Below are 21727 nucleotides of genomic sequence, written 5' to 3'. Positions count from 1 at the left end.
CCAGAGAATTTCTTCTTGGAAATTCATTGTCTTGAAATGGGCTCATTGGTTCCCTGGGAGTGTTTATTCAAGTGTTTATTCAATTCCGAGACATCATTCTCTTATTGAATCAACAGCATTGACGTATGCAAGCGTCCTATCGTGGAATTTTGTAAATACAGAGACGGACAATGTAGTCATTGGCCGACGGTCAATGATGTTGATTTCGTTGCAGACACCCACGTTAATCCACAATGAGCGGACCCAGAGGACGTCGGCGGAAACCACAAACTCACTGAGCACAATACAATGCCCAGTATCATAAGTTACCATCTAAACAAACACACGGCCATTATTTATCCCAGATGATCTCCAGGAAAGAACCAAAGAGATTTTGTTACTTCAGAGACATAAAACAAGCCCGTTTACATACGCATGCCCATGGGTGCGTAGTTTATGAGAGGCGGGGCCTAACAGTGCAGGTTCCCTGAAGGATGCTTTTCCACAAGGCCTCCATGGCCAGCCACTTGGCGGCAGGAAGGATATTCAAGCTTTTTTCCCAGAGTTGACAGAAGAATACAGGGAAGTGGGTTGACCCAGTGCTTTTTGACCAAAAGCGACGCAGGAAGTATGAGGGTGCCATTCCACTTCCGGGTAGAGCTGCTTTGTCATGGCCGAGCAACTTGTGGCAAAGATTAGTAACGACCAACGAGCTGGAGGTTGTGGCAAAACAAGTGACCTCTGCCATTTAAAGCAACAGTATTGTGTCTTTGTTGCCATATATATATATTATTTTTAAACATATCTGTACTGTTATTGTTATTTAAATATTATTATCATTGTTATTTAAATATTATTATTTAAATATTATTTAAATAATGCTTTTAAGATTGATAAATGAATGATGAATACTGTTCTTTTTTTGGACACATTTTCCTTCACTCACAAATTTATTCCAACAAATATTCTACCTAGGTGGTCAGTTTTGATTCCTCAATGATTTAAAAAAAATCACTGACAGCTGTCCGAAATGAACAGCGAACCCTTACAAAAAAAAAGTAGTTCTCACAAGTCACTAAAGGCAGACCTCACACTAACCCACAGTTTCCCACAGTAAAACTACTCCGAAGCACATGACCCAAACAGGACATCCTCCCAGTTTTTCACCCACGTTAGGTCCCACTCTCACCCTCATCTTGCTCTCCTCCTAACCTCATTTTTGCCCACGATGACTCAACCATTAAAATAGAAACTCATTTACTATAGCTTCAAGTGATATCATAAATAAAGCCCCAAAAAAATGTAAATTCAGTTGACCTTTCTTATGGGCACCAACCACTACTTACCAAAATGATCCCCAAAACGCGCATCATGTTGACAAGCTTTCCGTTCATGTCCATATTTGGCTATGTTGACATAAATTGATTTCCCTAAAATCATGTTTCATGCTTTCACTATTCTCATATTTGTTTTTCCCTCCTCCTCATCCTCCTCCTCCTTGCTTCTCCTTTCCCCTAGTGACCCGAGTGGCCCTCTCTGTCGGACTCCCCCGGTCATCACACAGCTGGACTCGGTCTCTCTCTTTTTCTTACACACACACGCTAATGCACAAATTATGCAATTTGGTTACCTCAGATGTGTTTTACCACTTGGACTGTTCTTTGCTGTACCCTTATTTTAAAAATTTTCACCATTTGTTGTGTATATAAGTTGCTGTCCTTCATTAAGATGACAGTATATCATGATATTATGAACATAAAGTGATTAAAAATAATTGATTTATCTGTCAGTGACTAGTTTTATTCTAATGATGAGCTTTTTCCTGATCCCCAATTTTAATCTGCAAAATATTTTGTTCTCCTCAGAAGTCAGTTTCACTTTTCCGGTTGACATTACACACCTTGTTGTATTGTGTGTGTTGCTTCCTGTGGCCCAAAAGTACAAACGTGGAATCAAAGGAGAATTTTTCTAAAAGCAGAGTTCCCTCCAGTTGTCTCTTCCTGTTTACACGTTACCATGCTAACCACTCACAGTTCTTCAACCTGTTGCGCGGAATTACCGGCTAGCCACATCTTAAGCAGTCACACCATGGTTGACCTCACACAATGCTCCAGGCAAACACTTGAACTATTTTAATCAACAAGATTTCCGATGACATCATGCAGTCATCCAGCGCCTGAGAGTCTATTATATGAGAGGAAAGACATTCTCAGTGGAATGCAAAAGTGGGTTTGATTTATTTGCAGGCACCTAAATGCACCACACATATTGCAGCCTTCCGGCAGGGACTTCATGATTCCAATATCTGAGCGAGGGCAAGCATAAAAAAATCCATCAGGCCTCTGAAAGCCATTACTTCCATAATTTCATCTATTTTTTGCTTTTATGCAACTAGGGACCGTATAGAGCAACATTTTTTTTACATCTCTCGTTCTCAAGGCAAGTGTCCTTAGTCACCATGGTAATGCAAACAATACACATCCATCTGTCACTTCACTTCTCATCGTCCAATAAAAGCCTCATTAAACATCTGTTGCCAAGCAACCAGCAGATGTGAAGCCAAGTGACAGCTATGATGTGTAAGCTCATTAAACAAATCCCTCATTTGCGACCTGTTAGAAGTGTGTGATGGGCTACTTTACGGATTTTAACATGCATAGTGGACGTTTACGTGAGCTCAAGGTTGTTAAGAATAATGAGAAATATGCCATGAGCTTTCTCATGCATGATCCTTTTAAAGAACTGATGTGCAGTAAATACAGTGCTGAGTGTCATTTGTGCTGAGAGGACAAATATTGTCCTTCGTTGGTGTGTGATAGGCGTCCTTGAAGAAGAAAACGTTTTTTTTTTCAAGGACAATATTGCTGTATAATATAAGAAAAACAAAAACATCCATCAGGTAGAGTCACATCAGCCTGGTTTGATGATGGAGCTGGAAAATCAAGTTAGTCAAGAGAAAGAGACAGAAGTCCTTCATTTGTCCCTCAGTGGGGACATGCAACATAATGGAATAGAAGTAAGAATATTTGTTGTAGTCTTGTTTGATGATATTTGAGCGAAATAAAAATGACAGCACAGATGATACTGCACGTTCACCGAAAACACCTCGGGCCGGGTGTGAACGTTTTCCCACTGAACAATTGCTGACAGTTAAATGGATGTACAGTGTTCATAACAAGCAAGCTGAGCAAGAACTGGACAGCTCTCTGAATTATTGAGAGGGGAGTGCAGCAACAAGACTGCAGATGGGAAAACAAGGTCAAATAGTACGGTTTACTGAGTTGAAGTTTAATTTTTTCGGGCTGGCGTAATCCTTTGCAGGGGAATTTCACAGGCGAGTTTCGGCTGGTGGATCTGAGAGAGGGAGGGCTGCGCCGATGCAGCGGTGGTCACAGTCGGATTCACTCAAGATGTAGATGAACTGTAGTAAGAGTGTAGCTAATTTTCAAAAACGCATTTTTAATGGCAGTTATAAATGACATTCCGAGCATTTATCATGGAACAATAGTCTCATTTTAACAACTTATGAAACACTCCAGAGACCGCAAACTCACCCTCAGTCATCCGCATTCATTTTACGACATAGCGAGCGGGAATAATGGAAAAAATGTCTCCTCGGGCCAATGAGGTGTTGCTGGATAAACAAAAAGTCTTTTTTAACCGTATTTGATGTCATCTTGTCATCTCAAGACGTGACGCAGATCTTCCCTCTCCGGGGGGAGTCACCCATGCCGTTGACCTCTTGTTGGCGGAATTGTGTTTATCATTGTTTATTTATCATGTGGAAGCCATCAATGAATGATGACTGTTGTAATAGTCCGTCTAGCCGCCGCTTCATTCCGTCTTTTAAATCCACTACCAGAAATTTGACCTGCTTATATTTCCGTTTGTCTCTCCCTACTGTATTCCAGTTGTTGGGAAGGATGTTTGGCTTTATCTAATGTTTGGGCTAAAGGTCCTGTGGAGATGTGTTGTGTATACACACAGATAATGCTGTTTGCGTTGAGCACTGGCCTGCATCCTGCCCGGAGGACTTCACCAGAGAAACACAATGGACCCCCGTGAATATTCCACAGGGGTCCCACGCTGTTTACTAGCCCCGCCCCCTGACCAATATGGAGCCATTTACTATATCACGTGTTAATGAGACTAGAATATTATTTAGGATGATGGAAAATCAAGCATCCCATTTTTGCCCTCTGAACTTTATGCTTCACTTTTTCCGAAACGTCATCAGTATGTCCTTTCCACCCATGGGCTGAGTTCATCGTTAATGCGTTTGATCAAAATTGTGACGGTGACGCAATCGTACTGGATAGAGGTCACGATTTTTAATCAATGGAAATTTGGTGAGCCTATGCCATGCACGGGAATCTACTTAATTAAACCTGCATGGGAGTTTTAGAAAAGGATTTTGTAACCTAGCAACAGTAAGCGTAAAGAAAATGAGGTCACGAGCACATCTGGTGCCTTCGTGCCAACTGTCCCAAATATGGCGGACATCTGGAAAAAAAAATCACTGGTGCAAAATTTGTTGATGCTTCTGACACGTTCTTTTTTGGCAATTTTTTTGTGTGACCAACCTCCTGAAAAAAGCATTTTTAGCAATGCAGATCCCCAAACTGCTCATCTTTTCAGTCAAGTGGAACTAAACCGTCCGACACAAACAATTTGCACACATTTCATTTGGCTCTGTAGACGCCCGCATGACAATCCAACACGTTCCCTGCATTGTGTCGGTCACGCTTGAGTAGTGCTAACACATTAGCATTATCAACCGTTCCGGCCGCAGTTTGACCCCATGAGAGACAAAAGTGAGGAAGGTCAGCGCTCGTGACCTTCTAATCGACACGCGCAATAGCATAAACTTATATAAGAGAGCGTAAAGTTGATGTCAGGCAAAAAAAAATGCTTATTTAAGAGGCTTGCCATTTTATCAATGTGTTTGTGAGGATTACTTATTGATTGACGTGTTGGATGGATGCATCACGGAGGCTAATTATAATTGACGTGGCAATTATAATGATCTGATCACAAGGAGCAAACTGTTGTGCTCAATTTCCCCTTACATAATTGATCAACGTATCTTCAGACGTTCACTTCTTGGCTTTCGATTTTTTAAATATGCACTGTGATGTTGGCTTTATGTTTTATCTTGGCGACATTAATGAGGAAAACTTGACATAAGTTACATAACAAGCTTGGCTTGGAAAAAAAAAAACGTATAAGGGGCTGCATCAAGAAATTCCATCAGATCGCTGACCTCGAGCAGACCTAATGTACTGGTTCTGCGTGTGAGTGTGTGACTTGTGTGAATTAAAGGTCTGCCACTTGTCGCCACACTCTTTAAATCCAAGCTCAGGCAGGAAGAAAGATGTTAAAAAGTCACGGTGCTATCAGTTGTTGGTATTCACTACGGGCAGCCCGCAAAACCACTGCAATTACTCTTTGGTCTGGAATTGAAATGTCACATAAATCTCCAGAAAGTTGCAAAAACTTTGTGGTAGAATTCTATATATGGTCCAAAGTTGCAATTTTGTGAGGAAGGGGAAAAAAATATTATTTTATTTTTATTTTTTTATTTACATTGGGCCATTATAAATGATCGTGTAGTAAAATAACAAGCCACAGACTCATTTTAGGCGGCCATATTGTGGCAGAGTCTATAAAAGCTAATTATTTACCTTGCCTTTTCCTCGGGCGGGTCAACCCACACTTGACCCGAGTCGCTCTCTGAAACGACACCGTTTTGTTGCACAATTAAAAGCACATCGAGACACAAAGGCAGGAACTTAACGAAACGTAATGTCTTACTCACCCGTTTACAAAACATTTGCTGGGAAACAGGACGCCGCTTGAAAGAAAGTCGTTTAAGGTTATAGATATGCCTGCCTCTGATTTGAGATTTTTTTAGTTTTCACCCTCAGGACACGCGTTTTATTAAAAACATCAATCACTACAGTGCAGAGATGAATGAAGAAATAGAAAGGGTTATAAATGCAAATTTTTACATGGATGCAGGTCAGCATATTGCCGTCTTAAATCATAAGACAGATACGCTTCTGTTACCTTCAATACAGTTGGCTTGGCTTCGAGGTTTTAGCCAGGCTTTTTGAAATAGCTTATACCAAACATAAAATCGCTCAAGGAATGAAAGCGAAGTGAGGCAGATCATGGAAATATTTTATAAACAAGCTCCTTGGATGTGACGAATGTGATTAGTGTGGAATTTGCTAGATTTTTATTTTTTTTTTACTACAGCTTATGTCTGTTTTTTTCTTCTGCTGTGATTTGAACTTCTGTAATATGGGATCACTTTTTTTTCTTGCCCTTTTATGGTGGCATATTCACTTTGTGGCAAGATGGAATTATTGTTTATTTTATATTTCAGCTTTATTGGACAAACAAGTCATAAAACAGACGTCACTTTTGCGTACGGGCGCATAATCCTTAACACATTTCGTCTTTCATACGTTTGTTTCGTTTGAGTAGGCGGATTTAGAAGCGCATCTTTTTTGTCTGAATGTAAACCGTTTTATTGCTGCTCTGCAAACGCTCAAACCTCTTTCCAGCCAAAGAGTCACAAACAAAATCCTGTAGTTATTTTAAATCCCATCAGGCTTCTTTTTGGCCATCACAGTTCCCATGTGAGGTCACAACCCAGTGACCCGCGGATAACAACGACCGGTGTCCGTTCGTGTTGGTTTCCGCTCAGATGGGAAAGTACGGTAATGAGACAGTTTATGCTCAGAGGTTGTGCTCGCTTGCTCCTGCTGTTAAAGCATTGTGTTGAAGTGTGTATATGTGTGTGTGTCAGGATGTGGAATAATGAGTCCAAATCTACCTGCTGGGATCAGGTGACCTCTTGCACGGCAAGCCGACGTGTCTGACGGATTTTGGTTGAGTCGTGGACAAAATGGTGCGCATAGTGGACATTTCATTAGGTACAGAACATGATCATATATACATATAATATATATTTTTTTTAGCTTTTTTCACCCACTCACAGCTCCTGGCATTTCCGACACTTAATAAATCAATTTTGAAAATGGCATTAAATGGAACAGGCATAGAATATGGAACGTGAATCATTTTGTAGAAATGTCAAGAAGAGAAAATAATAATATGCGTCACCCTTTTCTGAAATTTTCTTGTCATTTTCTTCTGATAGTTCCTCCATCAGACTTGGCATGTCTCAATGTTCTTCATGTTATGGTGACCGACTGTATCATTTTTTCGACCTCCTTCATGTATATATTCACATCGAACAACCGAGCCTATCTTGGACCACTTGACCTGAAAAAGTGTCATTCGTTATGGTGCGGGTGGATTTTATGCCAAAAAGCAGCCTCCAACCACTTTAATTAATTGTATCAGCCCGACTGGGAGATCTCCCACTGGGACGTATAGCTGCTGTTGAAGAAGCTTTCACAACAATAACAACCTTGGAGTGCCATTAGATGACATAAAAAAAAAAATAGAGATGATCTGCTTTATTAAACCGATAATTGCTCATTCCTCGATTATGTAAAGCATTACGGATACTCATTTGAATATGTTAAGATCTTCTTTAGTTATTGATTTATTTAGAGGAATTAATTGCCAAGAGAATACATGAAAGCAAACTATTTTGCATTTTGCAAGATTTGTAACTCTCATGTGGGGCGCTTGGGAATATGTTTGGAATATTTTGTGCCAATAGTATTACTGTAAGCAATCAAATCTAATTTTACATAGATGCAATATCGAGCTGTTTGTTAAAGACACTTAATGAGCAAGAAATTCATTAAATTATGAATGCATTCATGGACAATCAAACATAAAAGGCAGATTGAAGCAGAGCATCATTGGATTAATAGACCGGATGTGAATCCGGCCATCTGGTTAACCTCACAATTCATCTCCACTAAATTCTTGCAAAAAGAAAATGTACCCCCCCCCCCTCCCTCTCTTTCCTCCATTAATCCATCATCGTAAATATATTATCATTCGCGAGAAACTACATTTGGGACTCCTCAGCTGTTTTTCCTGTCAAACCAAAACAGCATAATGGCCGCTATACTATATGATTGCAGCATGCATGAAAACAATGTGTGGTCTCTATCCATTAAGCTACAATAATATACATAATCCTTCTTTGTCCTCCATTTTTTTACGGTTGCATTATCGTGTGACAGTTTAGAGATTACAGTATTGTATGTATGATGGACATACTAATGCCATTTGCAGAACTTGACGACATCAGCAGTTTGTGTGTATGCATGTCAGCATATACAAAAGCCCAAAAGTGCAAAACTGCTGAGCTCTGTTTGGAAGAAAAAAAAAATTGTGGTGTATGTATTAGTGGACATATTGTCATGATTTATTCTTAATGTTATTCACACAATAGCTGCATTCCAGATGAGGGTAAAATTTCAGACAACCAAATCAACTACTTCTGCTATTTCATTCCTCAAACCTCCAGTTTTGAGCAAGCGTGTTAATCCAAAAGAACAATGAAGGAAGTCATGACTCAGGCTGCTAAAAATAATGGACGTATGTTGAAAGCAAGAGTGAATGACAACCAAAAAAGGGAAGAGGAAATATGAGAAAAAGTTGGAAATACACAGCAGGCACTAATGGCCATGTGAGATGAAATTAGACCGTTCAAAATTCAAATTCAAGGAATAACCCTTAAAGACTTCTTTACCGTGTCTATAAATATCTTCATATAATCTCCACCTGTGGTTAAAATTCAACGTTCAAGTTTCTCCTGATTGCTGACTCCTGATGTGAGCACTAAGACATGATCAGGCTTTGATTAGAAACTATTCTAGTTGCATGCTGCGATTTGATCCATATATTCGATAAATAGTACGAGAGGTGATTGCGTTTGATGTACTCACAAAAAATATTTGTGAGCATAAAATCAGCTGATCATAAAAAGATGAGAAATCTCCAAATGTCACATGGTGACCCTGCTTGTCACAGCCACTTTCTCATTTGCAGAAGAATACCTACAACCTTTTGATATTTCGGGGAATTAAATGCTCCCGATAAGCTGTCTGATTTAATGTCCAAAAAAAAAAAAAAATCACACAGAACAATACATGCTGGATTGTTTTCAATTTTATAATGTCATCATAAAAAAGCACATGGCTGCCTTCCTTTTCTTGGTTACTGGATGAAGTTACGCATTTTTTTTTTTTAAGACATTTTCTTCGATGCTCACATTTTACCTGTGCAAATTTGACTATATTAAATTCATTTTTTCTCCTTTTAAATGTGAAAAACGCAAAACTAGGTGATGACATAATGGATGCCGCTGGCTGTAATTCAAGCTTCAGTCTGGACTCAAGCCACTCTAATCATCACATAACATGAGGGAAAAGAAGATTGGCAGAAAAATGCTGGGTGTTACTCTCAAATATGTTATGAGCTGCACACGTGTACACACACAGACACACAATACTGCATAGCAACCTGCAGACGGCATCGTGCCGAGTTTCACACCTCCGGGACCACCATGATAAAGCAGCAGCATATTAAGAGATTCAAAAGAGGTCAGTGACTCTTCTGACCTGATTTCCTCAGGCAGCTCATAGCTTTAGGTTTGTGAATACCCCGCCCGCCACCTCGACTTTGGCTTTTCATCATAAATTCACTTGGCGCTCTTTGAGCCAATGAGCTGAGATTGCAGGGGGAAATTGTGTGTCCATGCGTGACTGGATCTTCAATGTCCGTGAGTGGTTTTGTTGTGTGCGCGCCTCTCGTCATTATGAAACTTAGCAAGCTGACGTCAACGTTAATGTGTGTACATACCGTGTGTAACAATGTACATGGAATTTGGAATGTTGTAAATGATTGCCTGTATTTTTGGCTTCACGTGGGTGACCTAGTTTGGCTTTACAAGTCCAGCTTTAAATTGAAAACAACAACAATGAAAACAAAAACAACACAATTGAGTATCTCCTTGGTTTGTGCTCTAACATTTGTGCACTATGGGTCCTTAGTTAGGGATGCGTGTGCCAAACCAAATCATGTTCAGTTAATTGATTTAAGCACAGGTGCTCAATTTGAACCTTGGTGGCAAAGGTCATGAAAAATAGCCTACATGTGATTTCTTAATTCTTACTTTTCCCACTTCAAATTGTCATTATAGGGTGTTGTGTGCAGAATTATGGGATGAAATACCTGTATATATAGATTATTATTTATTCTATTGGGAAATAAGACTTTCATATAAATGTGGAACAAGTAACTTGTAGCTTTATGCTGCCCCCTGCTGATGAATGCCATTGTTAATGCGCTTGGATGCATTTAAAAAGCACAAAAACACAGTTGTGTTACGCCTATTTTATTTAAGAGCTAATTATTTTAATGTGCACACGTATAAGGTTGGGTTGTGTCCGTTACTACTTTGAAAAATACAAAATGAGGGGGCACCCGGATTTGAACCGGGGACCTCTTGATCTGCAGTCAAATGCTCTACCACTGAGCTATACCCCCGTGCCGTTAAAAGTCCGGAGTGGGTTTTTATTTAAACATAATATATCTGTTGAGGTCGAAATTATTTTTTGCAGTGATAAACCACCAAATAATCCTCAACGATTACGAAAAATAATTATAGGAAAAAAATCCCAGTCTGGTGCTAATATTCAAGAAGCGTTAGAAAAATAGCTTGATGCATCATCCGTGACGTAATACCGGTTATGGCGTCATGAAAATGCGACGCATTTCCATGTATTCAATCTAAAGTACAAGTCGCTTTCGAAATGGTACGTCAATTTTGTTTTTGTTGTCGTTAATGTAAAGTGAAAATACAAATATTAATACTATTTATGTTTTAACATTTATGATATGTGGGGTTTTCTGTAGCCATAATCGCTGCAGTCCGCAATTGTGATTAGTCATTGCAGCTAATGCTCGTTAGCTAGCGTTTAAAATACACATTGCTTCCCATAACATTTAAATATTTATGTGCGGGTTTTTCCATAACATACTAACAAATGTATGAATATCAGAATTCTCGAGGTTTCCAGTCTCAGCTGACCGCCAGCGTACCAGTGACTGGTTTGTGTCCACCGGGGGCATATGGCGTTCACGATACATTTCGCCATGGGTGAGTAAATATGCAGTAAATAGTGGTTTTATTAGATAATGCATGTAAATTGATTGAAATCAAATTCATAATACGTATTCCATATATCTTGTCATTTAATGATTAGCTTCAACAATGTGAAGAATGAGATCGTCCCTGCCCATGCATTGGAGCTGTCGGAAAAAAATGTAAGTAGATTGGAAAAACTACGAGTGCGGGATGGTGTTGATTTGATTTTCTGGTGGGCTATGATGTGTTTGTGTCAAACAGTTCCAGTTGAACCAGGACAAGATGAATTTCTCAACCGTTCGAAACATCCAGGGTCTTCATGCTCCGCTTAAGCTGCAGATGGAGTATAGGGCAGCGAGACAGGTAACGGTTGAGATGTTCCATTGCATCTATGTGGCTTCCTTATTTCCAATGTTGCTTTATGATTCATCTCTTGCTCCAGATCCAGCGTCTACCGTTCTTACCAAGCTCCAACTTGGCGCTGGACACCCTCAGAGGCACTGATGAATCCATCGGCTTTGAGGACATCCTCAATGGTGACGTTCAAACTCATTCACGGAGTCGCATATTCATTGCTAACCAGTCATACTTTTTTTTTTTCCAGACCCAACACAGAGTGAAATGATGGGCGAGCCGCACATGATGATGGAATGCAAGCTGGGGATGTTTTAGAAGATGACAGATTCGTGTTATTGTATGTTTCTTTGATTTGATGAAACTGTTGAGGTGACTAGCATAGCTTTTCTATTATTCCAAACAGGTTTGCAGTATCAATAAATGTCACTAAAAATACCCATGCTATCATTGTTTTGATTCAACTCTGGGGATGGATATGTTTCGTGGCATATAAATAAACACTTTTGTTTTGAGTTTGTATACATTAATTTCTGCAAGTCATATGTATAACTGCTTCCCTTCAATAGATACAAAACTATCTTTGTATAGCGTGTACACAACAAAGTAAAAAATTGCAAAGTGCAGCCACTGAGGACGGAGTACAAGCGATATCAATCTAATTTAAATAGCAACAACAAGCCTATAGTGACTATTTTATTTTTTTCCAAAAGGCTAGTCAAGGTCGACGGTGAGGGAGGGGAGAGAAGAAACGTAGAGGTTCTGTAACTCACTGTAGCAATCAATTGAAATCTCACCGCCATCGGACCAGCCGGAACGACTGCCCAGTGTAGTATTATATATATAGCATTATAATAGTACGATTCTAACTAATGGTGACAATTGTCCTGGTTTTTTTTTTAATTTTTTTTATGAAATGCATTCTATAATATACAGTTTTAATCATTCAAATTTGCTACAGTTCCATTATAATGTCCTATTGTAAACTAAATAAACTATACTTCAAGCATGAGGAATGGATTATCGAGAATTCTGGGTAACTGCATCACAATGAGGGATTAGAAACTGCCGGATATCCGGAAAACAGTGACACCAAAACGGTCGGTTTTTTTTTGTGGCGTGTGCATCACAATAAAGTGCTCTTGGAAATAGCATTTCCGGTATAAACAGGAAGTGTCAAATGAGCCTGAAGTGACAGTTTCCGGTGGGGGGGCCAGAGGCAATGCTGGGCTGAATCTGCAAACCTGGTAATTATTGTTCTTTTTTAAATCTGTGTTTTATTTGTGTTTATCGTGCGGCATATGGCTTTTATATGATAAGTGTGCGAGTGACTGTGTGTTGGTGTACGACACTTCAGGTAGGCGGTATATTAATGTTTTTAATTACTATATTAACATTTTATTTTAACTGTTTAGTTATACGTGTTTTATTTTTACAGTTGCTCACATTTACCGCTGCCTGCTGTAAATTGTAAAGGTCGATTAACCTCTTGAATCTTTTGTTCAATAATAAATATTGTAAGCTTCATTCTTGTTTCATTTATTGACAGAGAACCTGCGTTATATTTTTTCTCATTACAATATCGTTGGTGAAAGAACAATTTTACAACTTCTCCGATTTTATAATAGTATTCCTGTTTTTTACTTTTCTACATTTGAAGTCAAGTGACCTTATGACATACGTCATCCATGTTGTTCACAACAGCATCCGGTAGATGTCAGTATTGAGCCAGGTTCAATGACTAGATCAATTCATTTGATTCACTACAATAAACAGGATTGAAGAAAACAAATGTTAATTCTTAGACAGTCACTGTCACTGGGGACTTAGTTGAGAGGTCCAAAGTGCCTTTTGACGTGTATCTTAATGCAAAAAATATGTAATAATCCTGTTTTTGGAAAACACAGACATTCCCTCAGGGCCACCTTCAATGTATAGTCTCTCAGTCCAGTCACGAAAGAAAAACAAAAAAAACATCACGTGAGAATATAACATAGTCTTTATTCATATAGTGCATTTCACAATAGTTGTAACTATAACAAAGCACTTTGCATATACAATAATGATACAACTACAATAAATAAGAGATTTACAGTATAGACAGTACATGTAAATATAAGGCCTACTGTATATAAGGTGTAATTTACATTTGACTCATTTCCGCCACGTGTTGTGTTCTAGCTGTGACGCTGGGAGAATTTGGCACATTAGACAGGCCACTGTCTTGTTTGTCAAAAGTGCTCCTTTTCCTCTTGCTGCGTGGTAATTGCTCTACAAATCACAATGACTGCTGCAGGGAGTGAAGAGGAAGCAGCAGGCCTCATTGGCGTTCACCATTTGGGAGTGGGTTGCCATGGCCACAGATCCACTTGAACTGGCTGAGAGTGGGATTAGTCTTAATTAACACTAATGATCAGCCAACTCACATGCAATTTATTGGATCGAGCCTAATGATTTCACTTTGTCATTTGTAACAGCCAATCAATACATTTCCCTTAAAGTGCCGTTAAGGTCAAATTTAAAGATTTGGTCCATAATTTTATTTATACCTATGGATGATGATCACAGAGTATTTTTATTTAAAAACTTTTTCTATTTATTTAGATTACACTATTTAACGCATCTTCCCACACACACCTTATAAAAGAAAGCCCCACCCACTCTATCATAAAATGCCAAACACCCTCCTGGCATTTTGCTTTTGTTTCCACGCGCCATCTGCCACAAAACGGACGTAAGCATCATTTCGTAGATTAACAAAATGTCATCACCTGACTTCCGCTCTTTAGTTTTCCTCTATTGTTCACTGAGGGAGAAAATAGCATCAAATCCAAATTTTCTGCTCAAAGCTAAATGTAAACTCAATACAATAAATAATAAAATAATAGTTTAATAATTTCAATAGTGCCATTGCTGACCCTTATATAACCGACCACTGAGAAAAAAAAAAGCCTTTACTTAAATTGGATGTTTATGCTTTTTCTCGTCGAGTTATGACTCCAATTTATGCGTCTCCAGCATGCGGCAAAAGAAAGAGATGTGGCGTGAAACCAAACACACTTCCAAATGGATTGCTTGCGTGTTAGCAGATATAGCGCAATAAGTGCTGAGTGAGTCCTTGTGTGTAAACACTCCCACAGTATGGAATAAAATACTGCCGTAAGTTCAGCATGAGCGCCCACTATATATACAGTCAGTCGGCTCACACATATAGTGAAAAAACAATCTCATATTTCTCTATATATATGATTGACACATTGCTATCACTCCAAGTTGAGCTCAGGCAAACATCTGACAGCTCCGTTGACGTGGAGCACAACCTCATCCATCCCCCTGCCCTCGGATGAACTTCCTGTGAATTGCCCGTGTTGTTTCTCACACGGGAAAGTCACAGTTTGGGTGCTGATATGTCACACTGTATTTAAACTGATGCCTTGTTTTTGTTTATTTATGTACTTATTTTGATATTTACTCATTATTTACGCTTATATTTATACAAATGTGATTTTTCATAAAAGTTCAAACAGCACTGCTTTTTTCATACTAAATATCCTCTTAAATATCTTTTTTTTGATTAAATATTCAGCGCCTGTAGATGTAAACACCGTTTTCCGCCCTGCTTCTGACAAAGACTATTGCCCTGATCCGCCTATTTTTTTTTTTAAAGCTTTATAGTGGCTTTATAGCGGCATTAAAAAAGTTAAAGCATACCAGACCTGTGACCGTTGCCGGACACAATAACGATAATAAAAAGCAGAAGATGGACATTTGAGGTTGGAAAGTAAGCACTTGCAAAGCCTCTGTGGGTGTTCTTATGTATTTGTGGATGACTGTTGTTTGCGTGGGTTTGAATTAAAGTTCTGGAAGCTGCGTGGATGACATCTTGACAAAGTGTCAGCTAGCACATGAAGCAAATCTGACAGCAATTTAATCATGCATCTCATCTTGATTATGGGCTAGGATGCAAACGCTTGCCGGAATTCCATCTCGGGCTGCTACCATAGATATCAATTCCTCTTCTGTGCCTACTCAATGTGGGAGCGGCTGTAAGGACAGAGAGGGCAAAAAGAGAAATCAAACTATTTCTGTTGTGTGTGGGAGTCGCTTGTGGGTTTTTATTTTCATCTGCTCTGACTTACGGCTGCGACTCCTCCAAAATGTACAGTAAGCCTAGCAGCTGCGTTTGTTTGGAAAATGAGACGGTCGGTCTCCACGTCGATCGATGTGGGAGCTAACCATCATGACTGGAGTGTAAATCAGAGGCGGTTTACTTTTGCACTTTCCAGGTGAATTCGGGTCAAAACCCTTGATTGCATTTGTCCTAATGAAACAAATTGGAGATTCACTGCAGGCAGTTTCGAGATGGACCATCACACATCAACCCACACAGCCTAAAGTGATCCTCTTAATCTTTCCCTGAGGTCTTGATGTGATTGAAGTCCTCACTCTGCTAAATACCACAGCTCAGGGCAATTGGGACAAGAAAAAAAATGCATTGATTGAAAATTGACACCTGTGCTGTAAAGATCATTTCCAACAAGTAATTTAACTTTCTTAATGGTTAGCACCTCAAAGCTGTAGTCGACAAAAAGTTTAAACCACGAATATTAACTACCGTATTTTCCGCACTATAAGGCACACCGGATTGTAAGGCGCACCTTCAATGAATGGCCCATTTTAAAACTTTGTCCATATATAAGTCCATATATTTGGACACGCCTGCTGTAGTGACTCAATATTGGTCCATATATAAGGCACATCGGATTATAAGGCGCACTGTCGGCTTTTGAGAAAATTGGAGGTTTTTAGCTGCGCCTTATAGTGCGGAAAATACGGTACTTCTGCGTTACATCATTTCATTCCATGTGGAGCGAGCAGTCAGCTGTCAAATTAAATTAAAAAGGTCTACTTCACTTAACAATGTTATATCCCATTGAAGTATTTCTTTTACTCGGTTAATGTGATTTTTTTTTTTGTTCCTGGGCCTCAGTGTATAGCGACAGCCCGTCACGGCATGAAGATGTCACATTCACCTTCAAACACAATTGTGAGCTGTCACCTCTGAGGCGTGAGCGACGTTTGCTTTTAATACAGTATATCAAGCAAAAGTGAAGTAGCAATTATTTATTAGCAGAAGGATGAAAGCGCCACATGCTGCTCAGTAGCCATGGGTTGTCAACCCCTGCTCTCGTTACAAAAATCCTACAATATTTTTTTTTCCTCCTGGCTTATTCCCCGTTGACTTTAACATCAGAGCACCACTCGGCTCTCATTACATCACTAAGATGGTAAATGTGATTGGTTGTGTGTTTCCAGGAATGCTACGCCGACGTGGCCATTAGTTGATGTGTCTTGAGGGAAGCTGGTGGATGGAGAGCATCGACATCATGCCAACATCTGCTGCTGAAAGGAATAAAGGTGAATTTAATTAGAACGGCACTTGCGGGTAGTAACCGGCGTTGGCCCGTATCAGTGCTCAAAATTTGTCGAACTGAGTGCGGCTAATGAGAGGTTTCGTTTACAGAGAATCATTTGATTTGAATTAGCCCTGACACAGAAAGCTTGGTTTTGAACTATTCATAAACCAAACTTTATTCCAAATAAGGGCATAATGACTTTCTGTATGACGATGGTTAGTCAACCGTGATGCTTCCGTTGCATCTTGAGCTGCATGCTAACTGTCTAGGGATTTACCGGCTAATGGAAGCTGGAACATTGCGGGGTGGGCAGGACCGCAATGTGCATTATGGCGCAGTATTGCAACAATCAATATGCTACAAACAGTACAGGCATGAAATAATCATTTTAATATGCTAGGATAGCCCTCGAGAAATGAGTTTGTCCGAGCCAGGGGTCAGACTTTTCATCATCGTTGCAGTCGGATGCTTGCTCCTACTTCTGGAGCCACGGCTGAAAGTAAAAGTGAGCACTGGCGTTTTTTTTTGTTTTTGATACTTCAGAGGGTCAGCAAAACAAAACAAAAAATCTTAGATAGAAAATAGAATTGTGCAGAAAACGCTGATAAATATTAATTATATGTTGGAAAAAAATCCTGGAAAAAACACAAAACTAAAAATATACAAAAGTAAATTATCTGGTCTGGCACTTAAAGGGACCAAGCATATTTTAGAGGTGGCCCATGCCCCGCTACCCCCCCTCTAGTTCCGCCAGTGGGAGGCAGCAGTTCACTTTGTGTACCTTATGGAAATACAAACAAACCATGAACTTAATAGATTGCTTTCCCAAAAACCTCTGCATCCCCTTTCACCGTATTAAAAGTTCAGACGGTCGAGTTGGGCATTAACAGAGATTTAGTGAAAGCAAAGACTATTAAAAAAAAAAAAAAAAAAAAAACATCAGTGATGTGATGCTGCTGATAAACACAACAGACAGACCGTATGGTAGCAAAGCAGCTTTAAGTGTCCGCGGGGATGTATTAAAAACATTATGTTGCTCAGATGTTGACAATATTTGTCGGAAACTATTGGATGAAAATCAAGCGCTCCAAACAAATAACACCATTTGACAAGATAGCCAACAACATCTAATAGCGTTGCCGTGTTGCTCGTGACAAAAGCAAGCAAGTGTTTAATTGTGCTTTTTTTGTAAACAACGCTATCAGTATCCCGTGCTCATTATTAGGTTATTGCTTTTTTATTGCTATCCTAATTTGGCTGCGGGCTTGTTTATGCAAGCCACATTATCCCCTACAGATAAGCATGTATTATTACCAGCTACAGTAATCTAATCAATATTAATTACAGCCAAATTAACGATTCACAAAGCTCCTCATCATTAATCGAACCGAGCGCGGTGCCTTACATCACAATTCACAGTGTGCAAGCTATTTTCGCATATTTAAATTAACCCTTGAGTTACTTTTGCTTTTGTAGCTTTAAAGTCCATTTGAGCTGACCTTTTAGATGACTCACGAACGTCCTCCTCAGCTCCCGGAGTGGTGAGTCAGCTGACAATTACTCCAAATGACATCCTGTCAATTGGAAGAGGATTCGCTCACGGAGAGACGGAGAATAAACCGCTTTTATTGAGGAAGGGAAGTATTGTCGGTGCACATTCACGCTCCTTTCTTGCTCTTACTTTACTTTGATGTCATTAGATATGAGTAATTTTCCTCAAATGTGAAGGGACCTTTGCAATAATTAAAAATCAAAATCCTAAGATAGAATAATAAAAAACAGAGCACAGATATTCTCACTGTAAGTTTGTACCTTGACAATGTGTGAGGTCAATGCGACGCCAGCTTTAATGCATCTTATTAAGGTAAATGAGCGAGTCCTTGCGTCACCCCCGCTCAACGCAAGTGTTTTTGATATCCGAGCAAGGTCGATGTGCTGAAAGGTCAAACTCATTGCCGTGTCGCTATGATATTTGCCAGCCGGATCACCTTCAACTCGATTCCATCTCACAAGGACTCGCATACAATTGAGAGGTGTCGAAATGCTGCAAATGCCAGGAGAATAAATTATTTTGTTTTTCTGAACAAATAAGATATAGCCACCTAAGGATGATTTTGTGCTACAAATATTGCTTCTTCGTGCTATGTTATCAAATAAAACTGTTATCACCCTTCTACCTCTAATTTAATTTGTGCATCACAGCGCAACCAAACCGGCCAATCAAAGAGTGTCGAGACAGAAGGGGCATAGCTTTAATAGGGTGGAAAAATACGTCAACAAGAGGTGTTTTGGAAATGCTGTGACTCACTTGACCTTTAAGCTCCCCATTAGTCTCATGCACTACTTGTATGTGATGTACTGTAACCGGTGGCTGTGATATCAGCTTGCTGTGGCCAGACAGTGACGAAATGCACAAAGACATGCTGGTAGTAATATCAAGAAAGATTCTATTGGATAACTGACCTTGGAAATAATAATCAATTTCTTTGATCAGAAAATGTCTGCAACCTGAGATGGATTACTCACAATGCCCTTCGCAGGCGGTGTTAGTCACCATAAGAAGATGACATCCCTCAAGCATAAATACATAATTATTATTATTTAAAATAAAATATATATATATATTTATGTATTAATTTTTTTTATTAAAAAAGATATTCAAATTCTCCACCAAACTATATTACAAAAGAAATCCTCACCACTTGGACTCTTGTTTTAGCACACTGAACATCCCATGCCACCCTCTCCACAGACATGCATATTTAATATGGAAGCATATGGTTGTCATCGGAGGAGGTCAGCGCTTGAGGCGAAGCTGGGGCTTCTTCCTGTGGGCTATACATCTGCCCTCCACTCGTTGGACGTTGGGATTGACAAGAAGTGAGACTCTTGTACTCAAGGATGTAACCAGAGGTGAGGTTTTGTTTAGTCTGCCCTCTACTGTCCAGGTGTGGTTACTGCACGTAGAGGTGTTCACTCCTTTGCATTCCTCATCAGATGGCCGACTCAAGTCAGGTGTGTGTTTGTGGAGATGCTAGCAAGAGCGTGGAAGCAACCTTCTTTGGCTGGATATGATTTTTAAAGCATAATTTAAAAGAATTATTTTTGCATTGTTTTCAAGGTGCATATAGTTTTCCAACAATCCAATCCTGAGCTTCTCTTCTGAACTCCTAGTAAGTATACATCAAGCAAAGCCATTGTTGCACATGACTGAACTAAAATAAGGTTTTTGATGATGATCTACTTTTAAATCAGTACATACTTCACAATAGAAGACCACCATCCTTTCACTTCAGTGGACCGTCCGTTGTACAGTGTATTGTCATTAGTGGGACTTTTATGCATTACTGAATAAAAAGCCCAAATAACCAAAACAATTGTAAAGCTTCCAGACTGCATCTTAAGCTGTGCCAGTTAAATCGAATTATGCCTTAACTGATTGTGCAAGCTCACAAACCATTCATCTGTGTTTATGGTTGTGCGCTTTTGCTTTTTTGTTTAGTCATGGCAGATTGTTTGCAGTGTGGCAGTTGTGGATGAGGCTGATCTTCCTAATGCACCTTCCTCTGCAGAGGATATAAATTAGTCTGAACTATAGAGCTGATCTACCGCTGCCAACCTCATCTGCAAAGTGAGTGGTGTGAGGCGGTATGGAGAAGATGCAATGTCAGACTGCTCTCTGAGTTTTCCCACAAGGACAGACTTATGGCATGACTTTTACCACATGCAGCTAAAAGCAAGTACAGCTTACTGCATTTAGTACACAAATGTGGTATCAACGAGCCCGTGATATTTCTTGATTCTCTTTTCCAGCTGTATCAATTTGATCAAACTGATATATGAACCACAGAGTAAATAAATGGGGCTAAAGAAGGATCCCTGAGGAACACCGCAACAAGAAACCTGATTAAACTTGACAACCAGGGACTAAGTGACAGAGATAAACCTAGACGTTCTTTCAGGGTTGATAATTTGATCGTTACCAAACAAATCTTTTAAGTCTTATTACCAGAATCACTTCCCAACACTCGCTTTAGCTTTTTAATTCCCGTATCGGTCTGCACGTACTCCAGTTGTAAATGATCTGTCTCATCAACTTAAAGGTGTTATTTCATCTAAGGTTAAAGGAAAATATATCACAACAAAAAGAATAAGACACCTTTGATAAAGTTCAATAACAGATGAGTGAATGTGAAGTGCTAATCAAATGGTTTCTTTTGGAAAATAGTCAAGTCGTGTGAGCCTGCTTAGTCCGGCTCGATGCATTCTCTCATGAATTAAAAAGTGTCCTTGGAGATCTGCCTCCTTTTGGAAAGCTTGTTTCAGCAATCTTTTCCTCCCGTGCGTCGCGCCACTGCCTGCTCACTTCTGCTGCAGACACACTTACGATAATGAATAGCTGCAAGGGGCTGGGGTTCTTTACTGCAGCCTGGAAAATGGCCACGCTTCCACAAAGCAAAAAATATATATGCAGCAGCATCTGGTTAGGCAAATCACCGCACTGAAGTTTCCCAAAAATCTATTGATTTATATTAACCCCTAACATTTCAGTAAAATAATTCCATTAATGCAAGATCCTAAATGGGCCAAGCAACTTTTATGTTGTGTTGTTCCTGGAGAGTGAGAGCAGTCTGCTGCTTCATTATTTATTGAAATGCTATTATATATTGTTTTTGTCGTTATATTTAGACGTGAAAAGCATCGTGTGGTGAATTAGGCCAATAGGGCAAAGCACAATGATATTTTACATAATGGTAGGCATATATTGAGATTATTTTTGTACATCTTTGGGGACTCTTTTTTTTGCGGGCATCACAGATGCGTCCCCACTGACCTACTTGTCTCCACGGATACAGGTCAGGCAATGTCACACTCGCACGTTGCCACA

At 39.5% G+C, this 21727-nt stretch overlaps 2 protein-coding genes and 1 non-coding gene across 7 annotated transcripts in view; 2 read left to right on the top strand and 1 right to left on the bottom strand.

Annotated features, from left to right (window-relative positions):
• Positions 1-10395: 10395 nt before the first annotated feature.
• trnac-gca (transfer RNA cysteine (anticodon GCA)) lies at positions 10396-10467 on the bottom strand. The gene has a single exon. It is a non-coding gene; the product is annotated as a tRNA-Cys (tRNA).
• Positions 10468-10613: 146 nt separating this feature from the next.
• Positions 10614-11860, top strand: pomp (proteasome maturation protein). The gene is made up of 6 exons (XM_088363560.1): positions 10614-10736; positions 10983-11080; positions 11187-11247; positions 11330-11431; positions 11511-11604; positions 11673-11860. Exons 1-6 carry the CDS (start codon positions 10734-10736, stop codon positions 11738-11740), a joined length of 426 nt encoding a protein of 141 aa, XP_088219686.1. The 5' UTR covers positions 10614-10733; the 3' UTR covers positions 11741-11860.
• A 688-nt stretch (positions 11861-12548) lies between these two features.
• mmp16a (matrix metallopeptidase 16a (membrane-inserted)) overlaps positions 12549-21727 on the top strand; it is a 39414-nt gene continuing 30235 nt past the window's right edge. For 2 of the 5 annotated variants that reach the window (XM_088363406.1, XM_088363403.1), the window contains exons 1-5: positions 12549-12669; positions 16739-16840; positions 18370-19719; positions 19788-19854; positions 19961-20012. The gene's annotated coding sequence lies outside the window, so the exon portion shown is untranslated. Of the gene's footprint in view, positions 12670-16738; positions 16841-18369; positions 19753-19787; positions 19855-19960; positions 20013-20341; positions 20471-21727 lie in introns of all 5 variants that reach the window. The other 3 variants (XM_088363407.1, XM_088363405.1, XM_088363408.1) reach the window with 3 other exon arrangements.

Source organism: Syngnathus floridae, chromosome 20 (assembly GCF_059516105.1).
Source record: "Syngnathus floridae isolate MCC-2025c chromosome 20, RoL_Sflo_1.0, whole genome shotgun sequence".
Lineage (NCBI taxonomy): Eukaryota > Metazoa > Chordata > Actinopteri > Syngnathiformes > Syngnathidae > Syngnathus > Syngnathus floridae.
The sequence above is the reverse complement of the archived record's forward strand: the minus strand, read 5'-3'. Positions and strand labels throughout refer to the sequence as shown.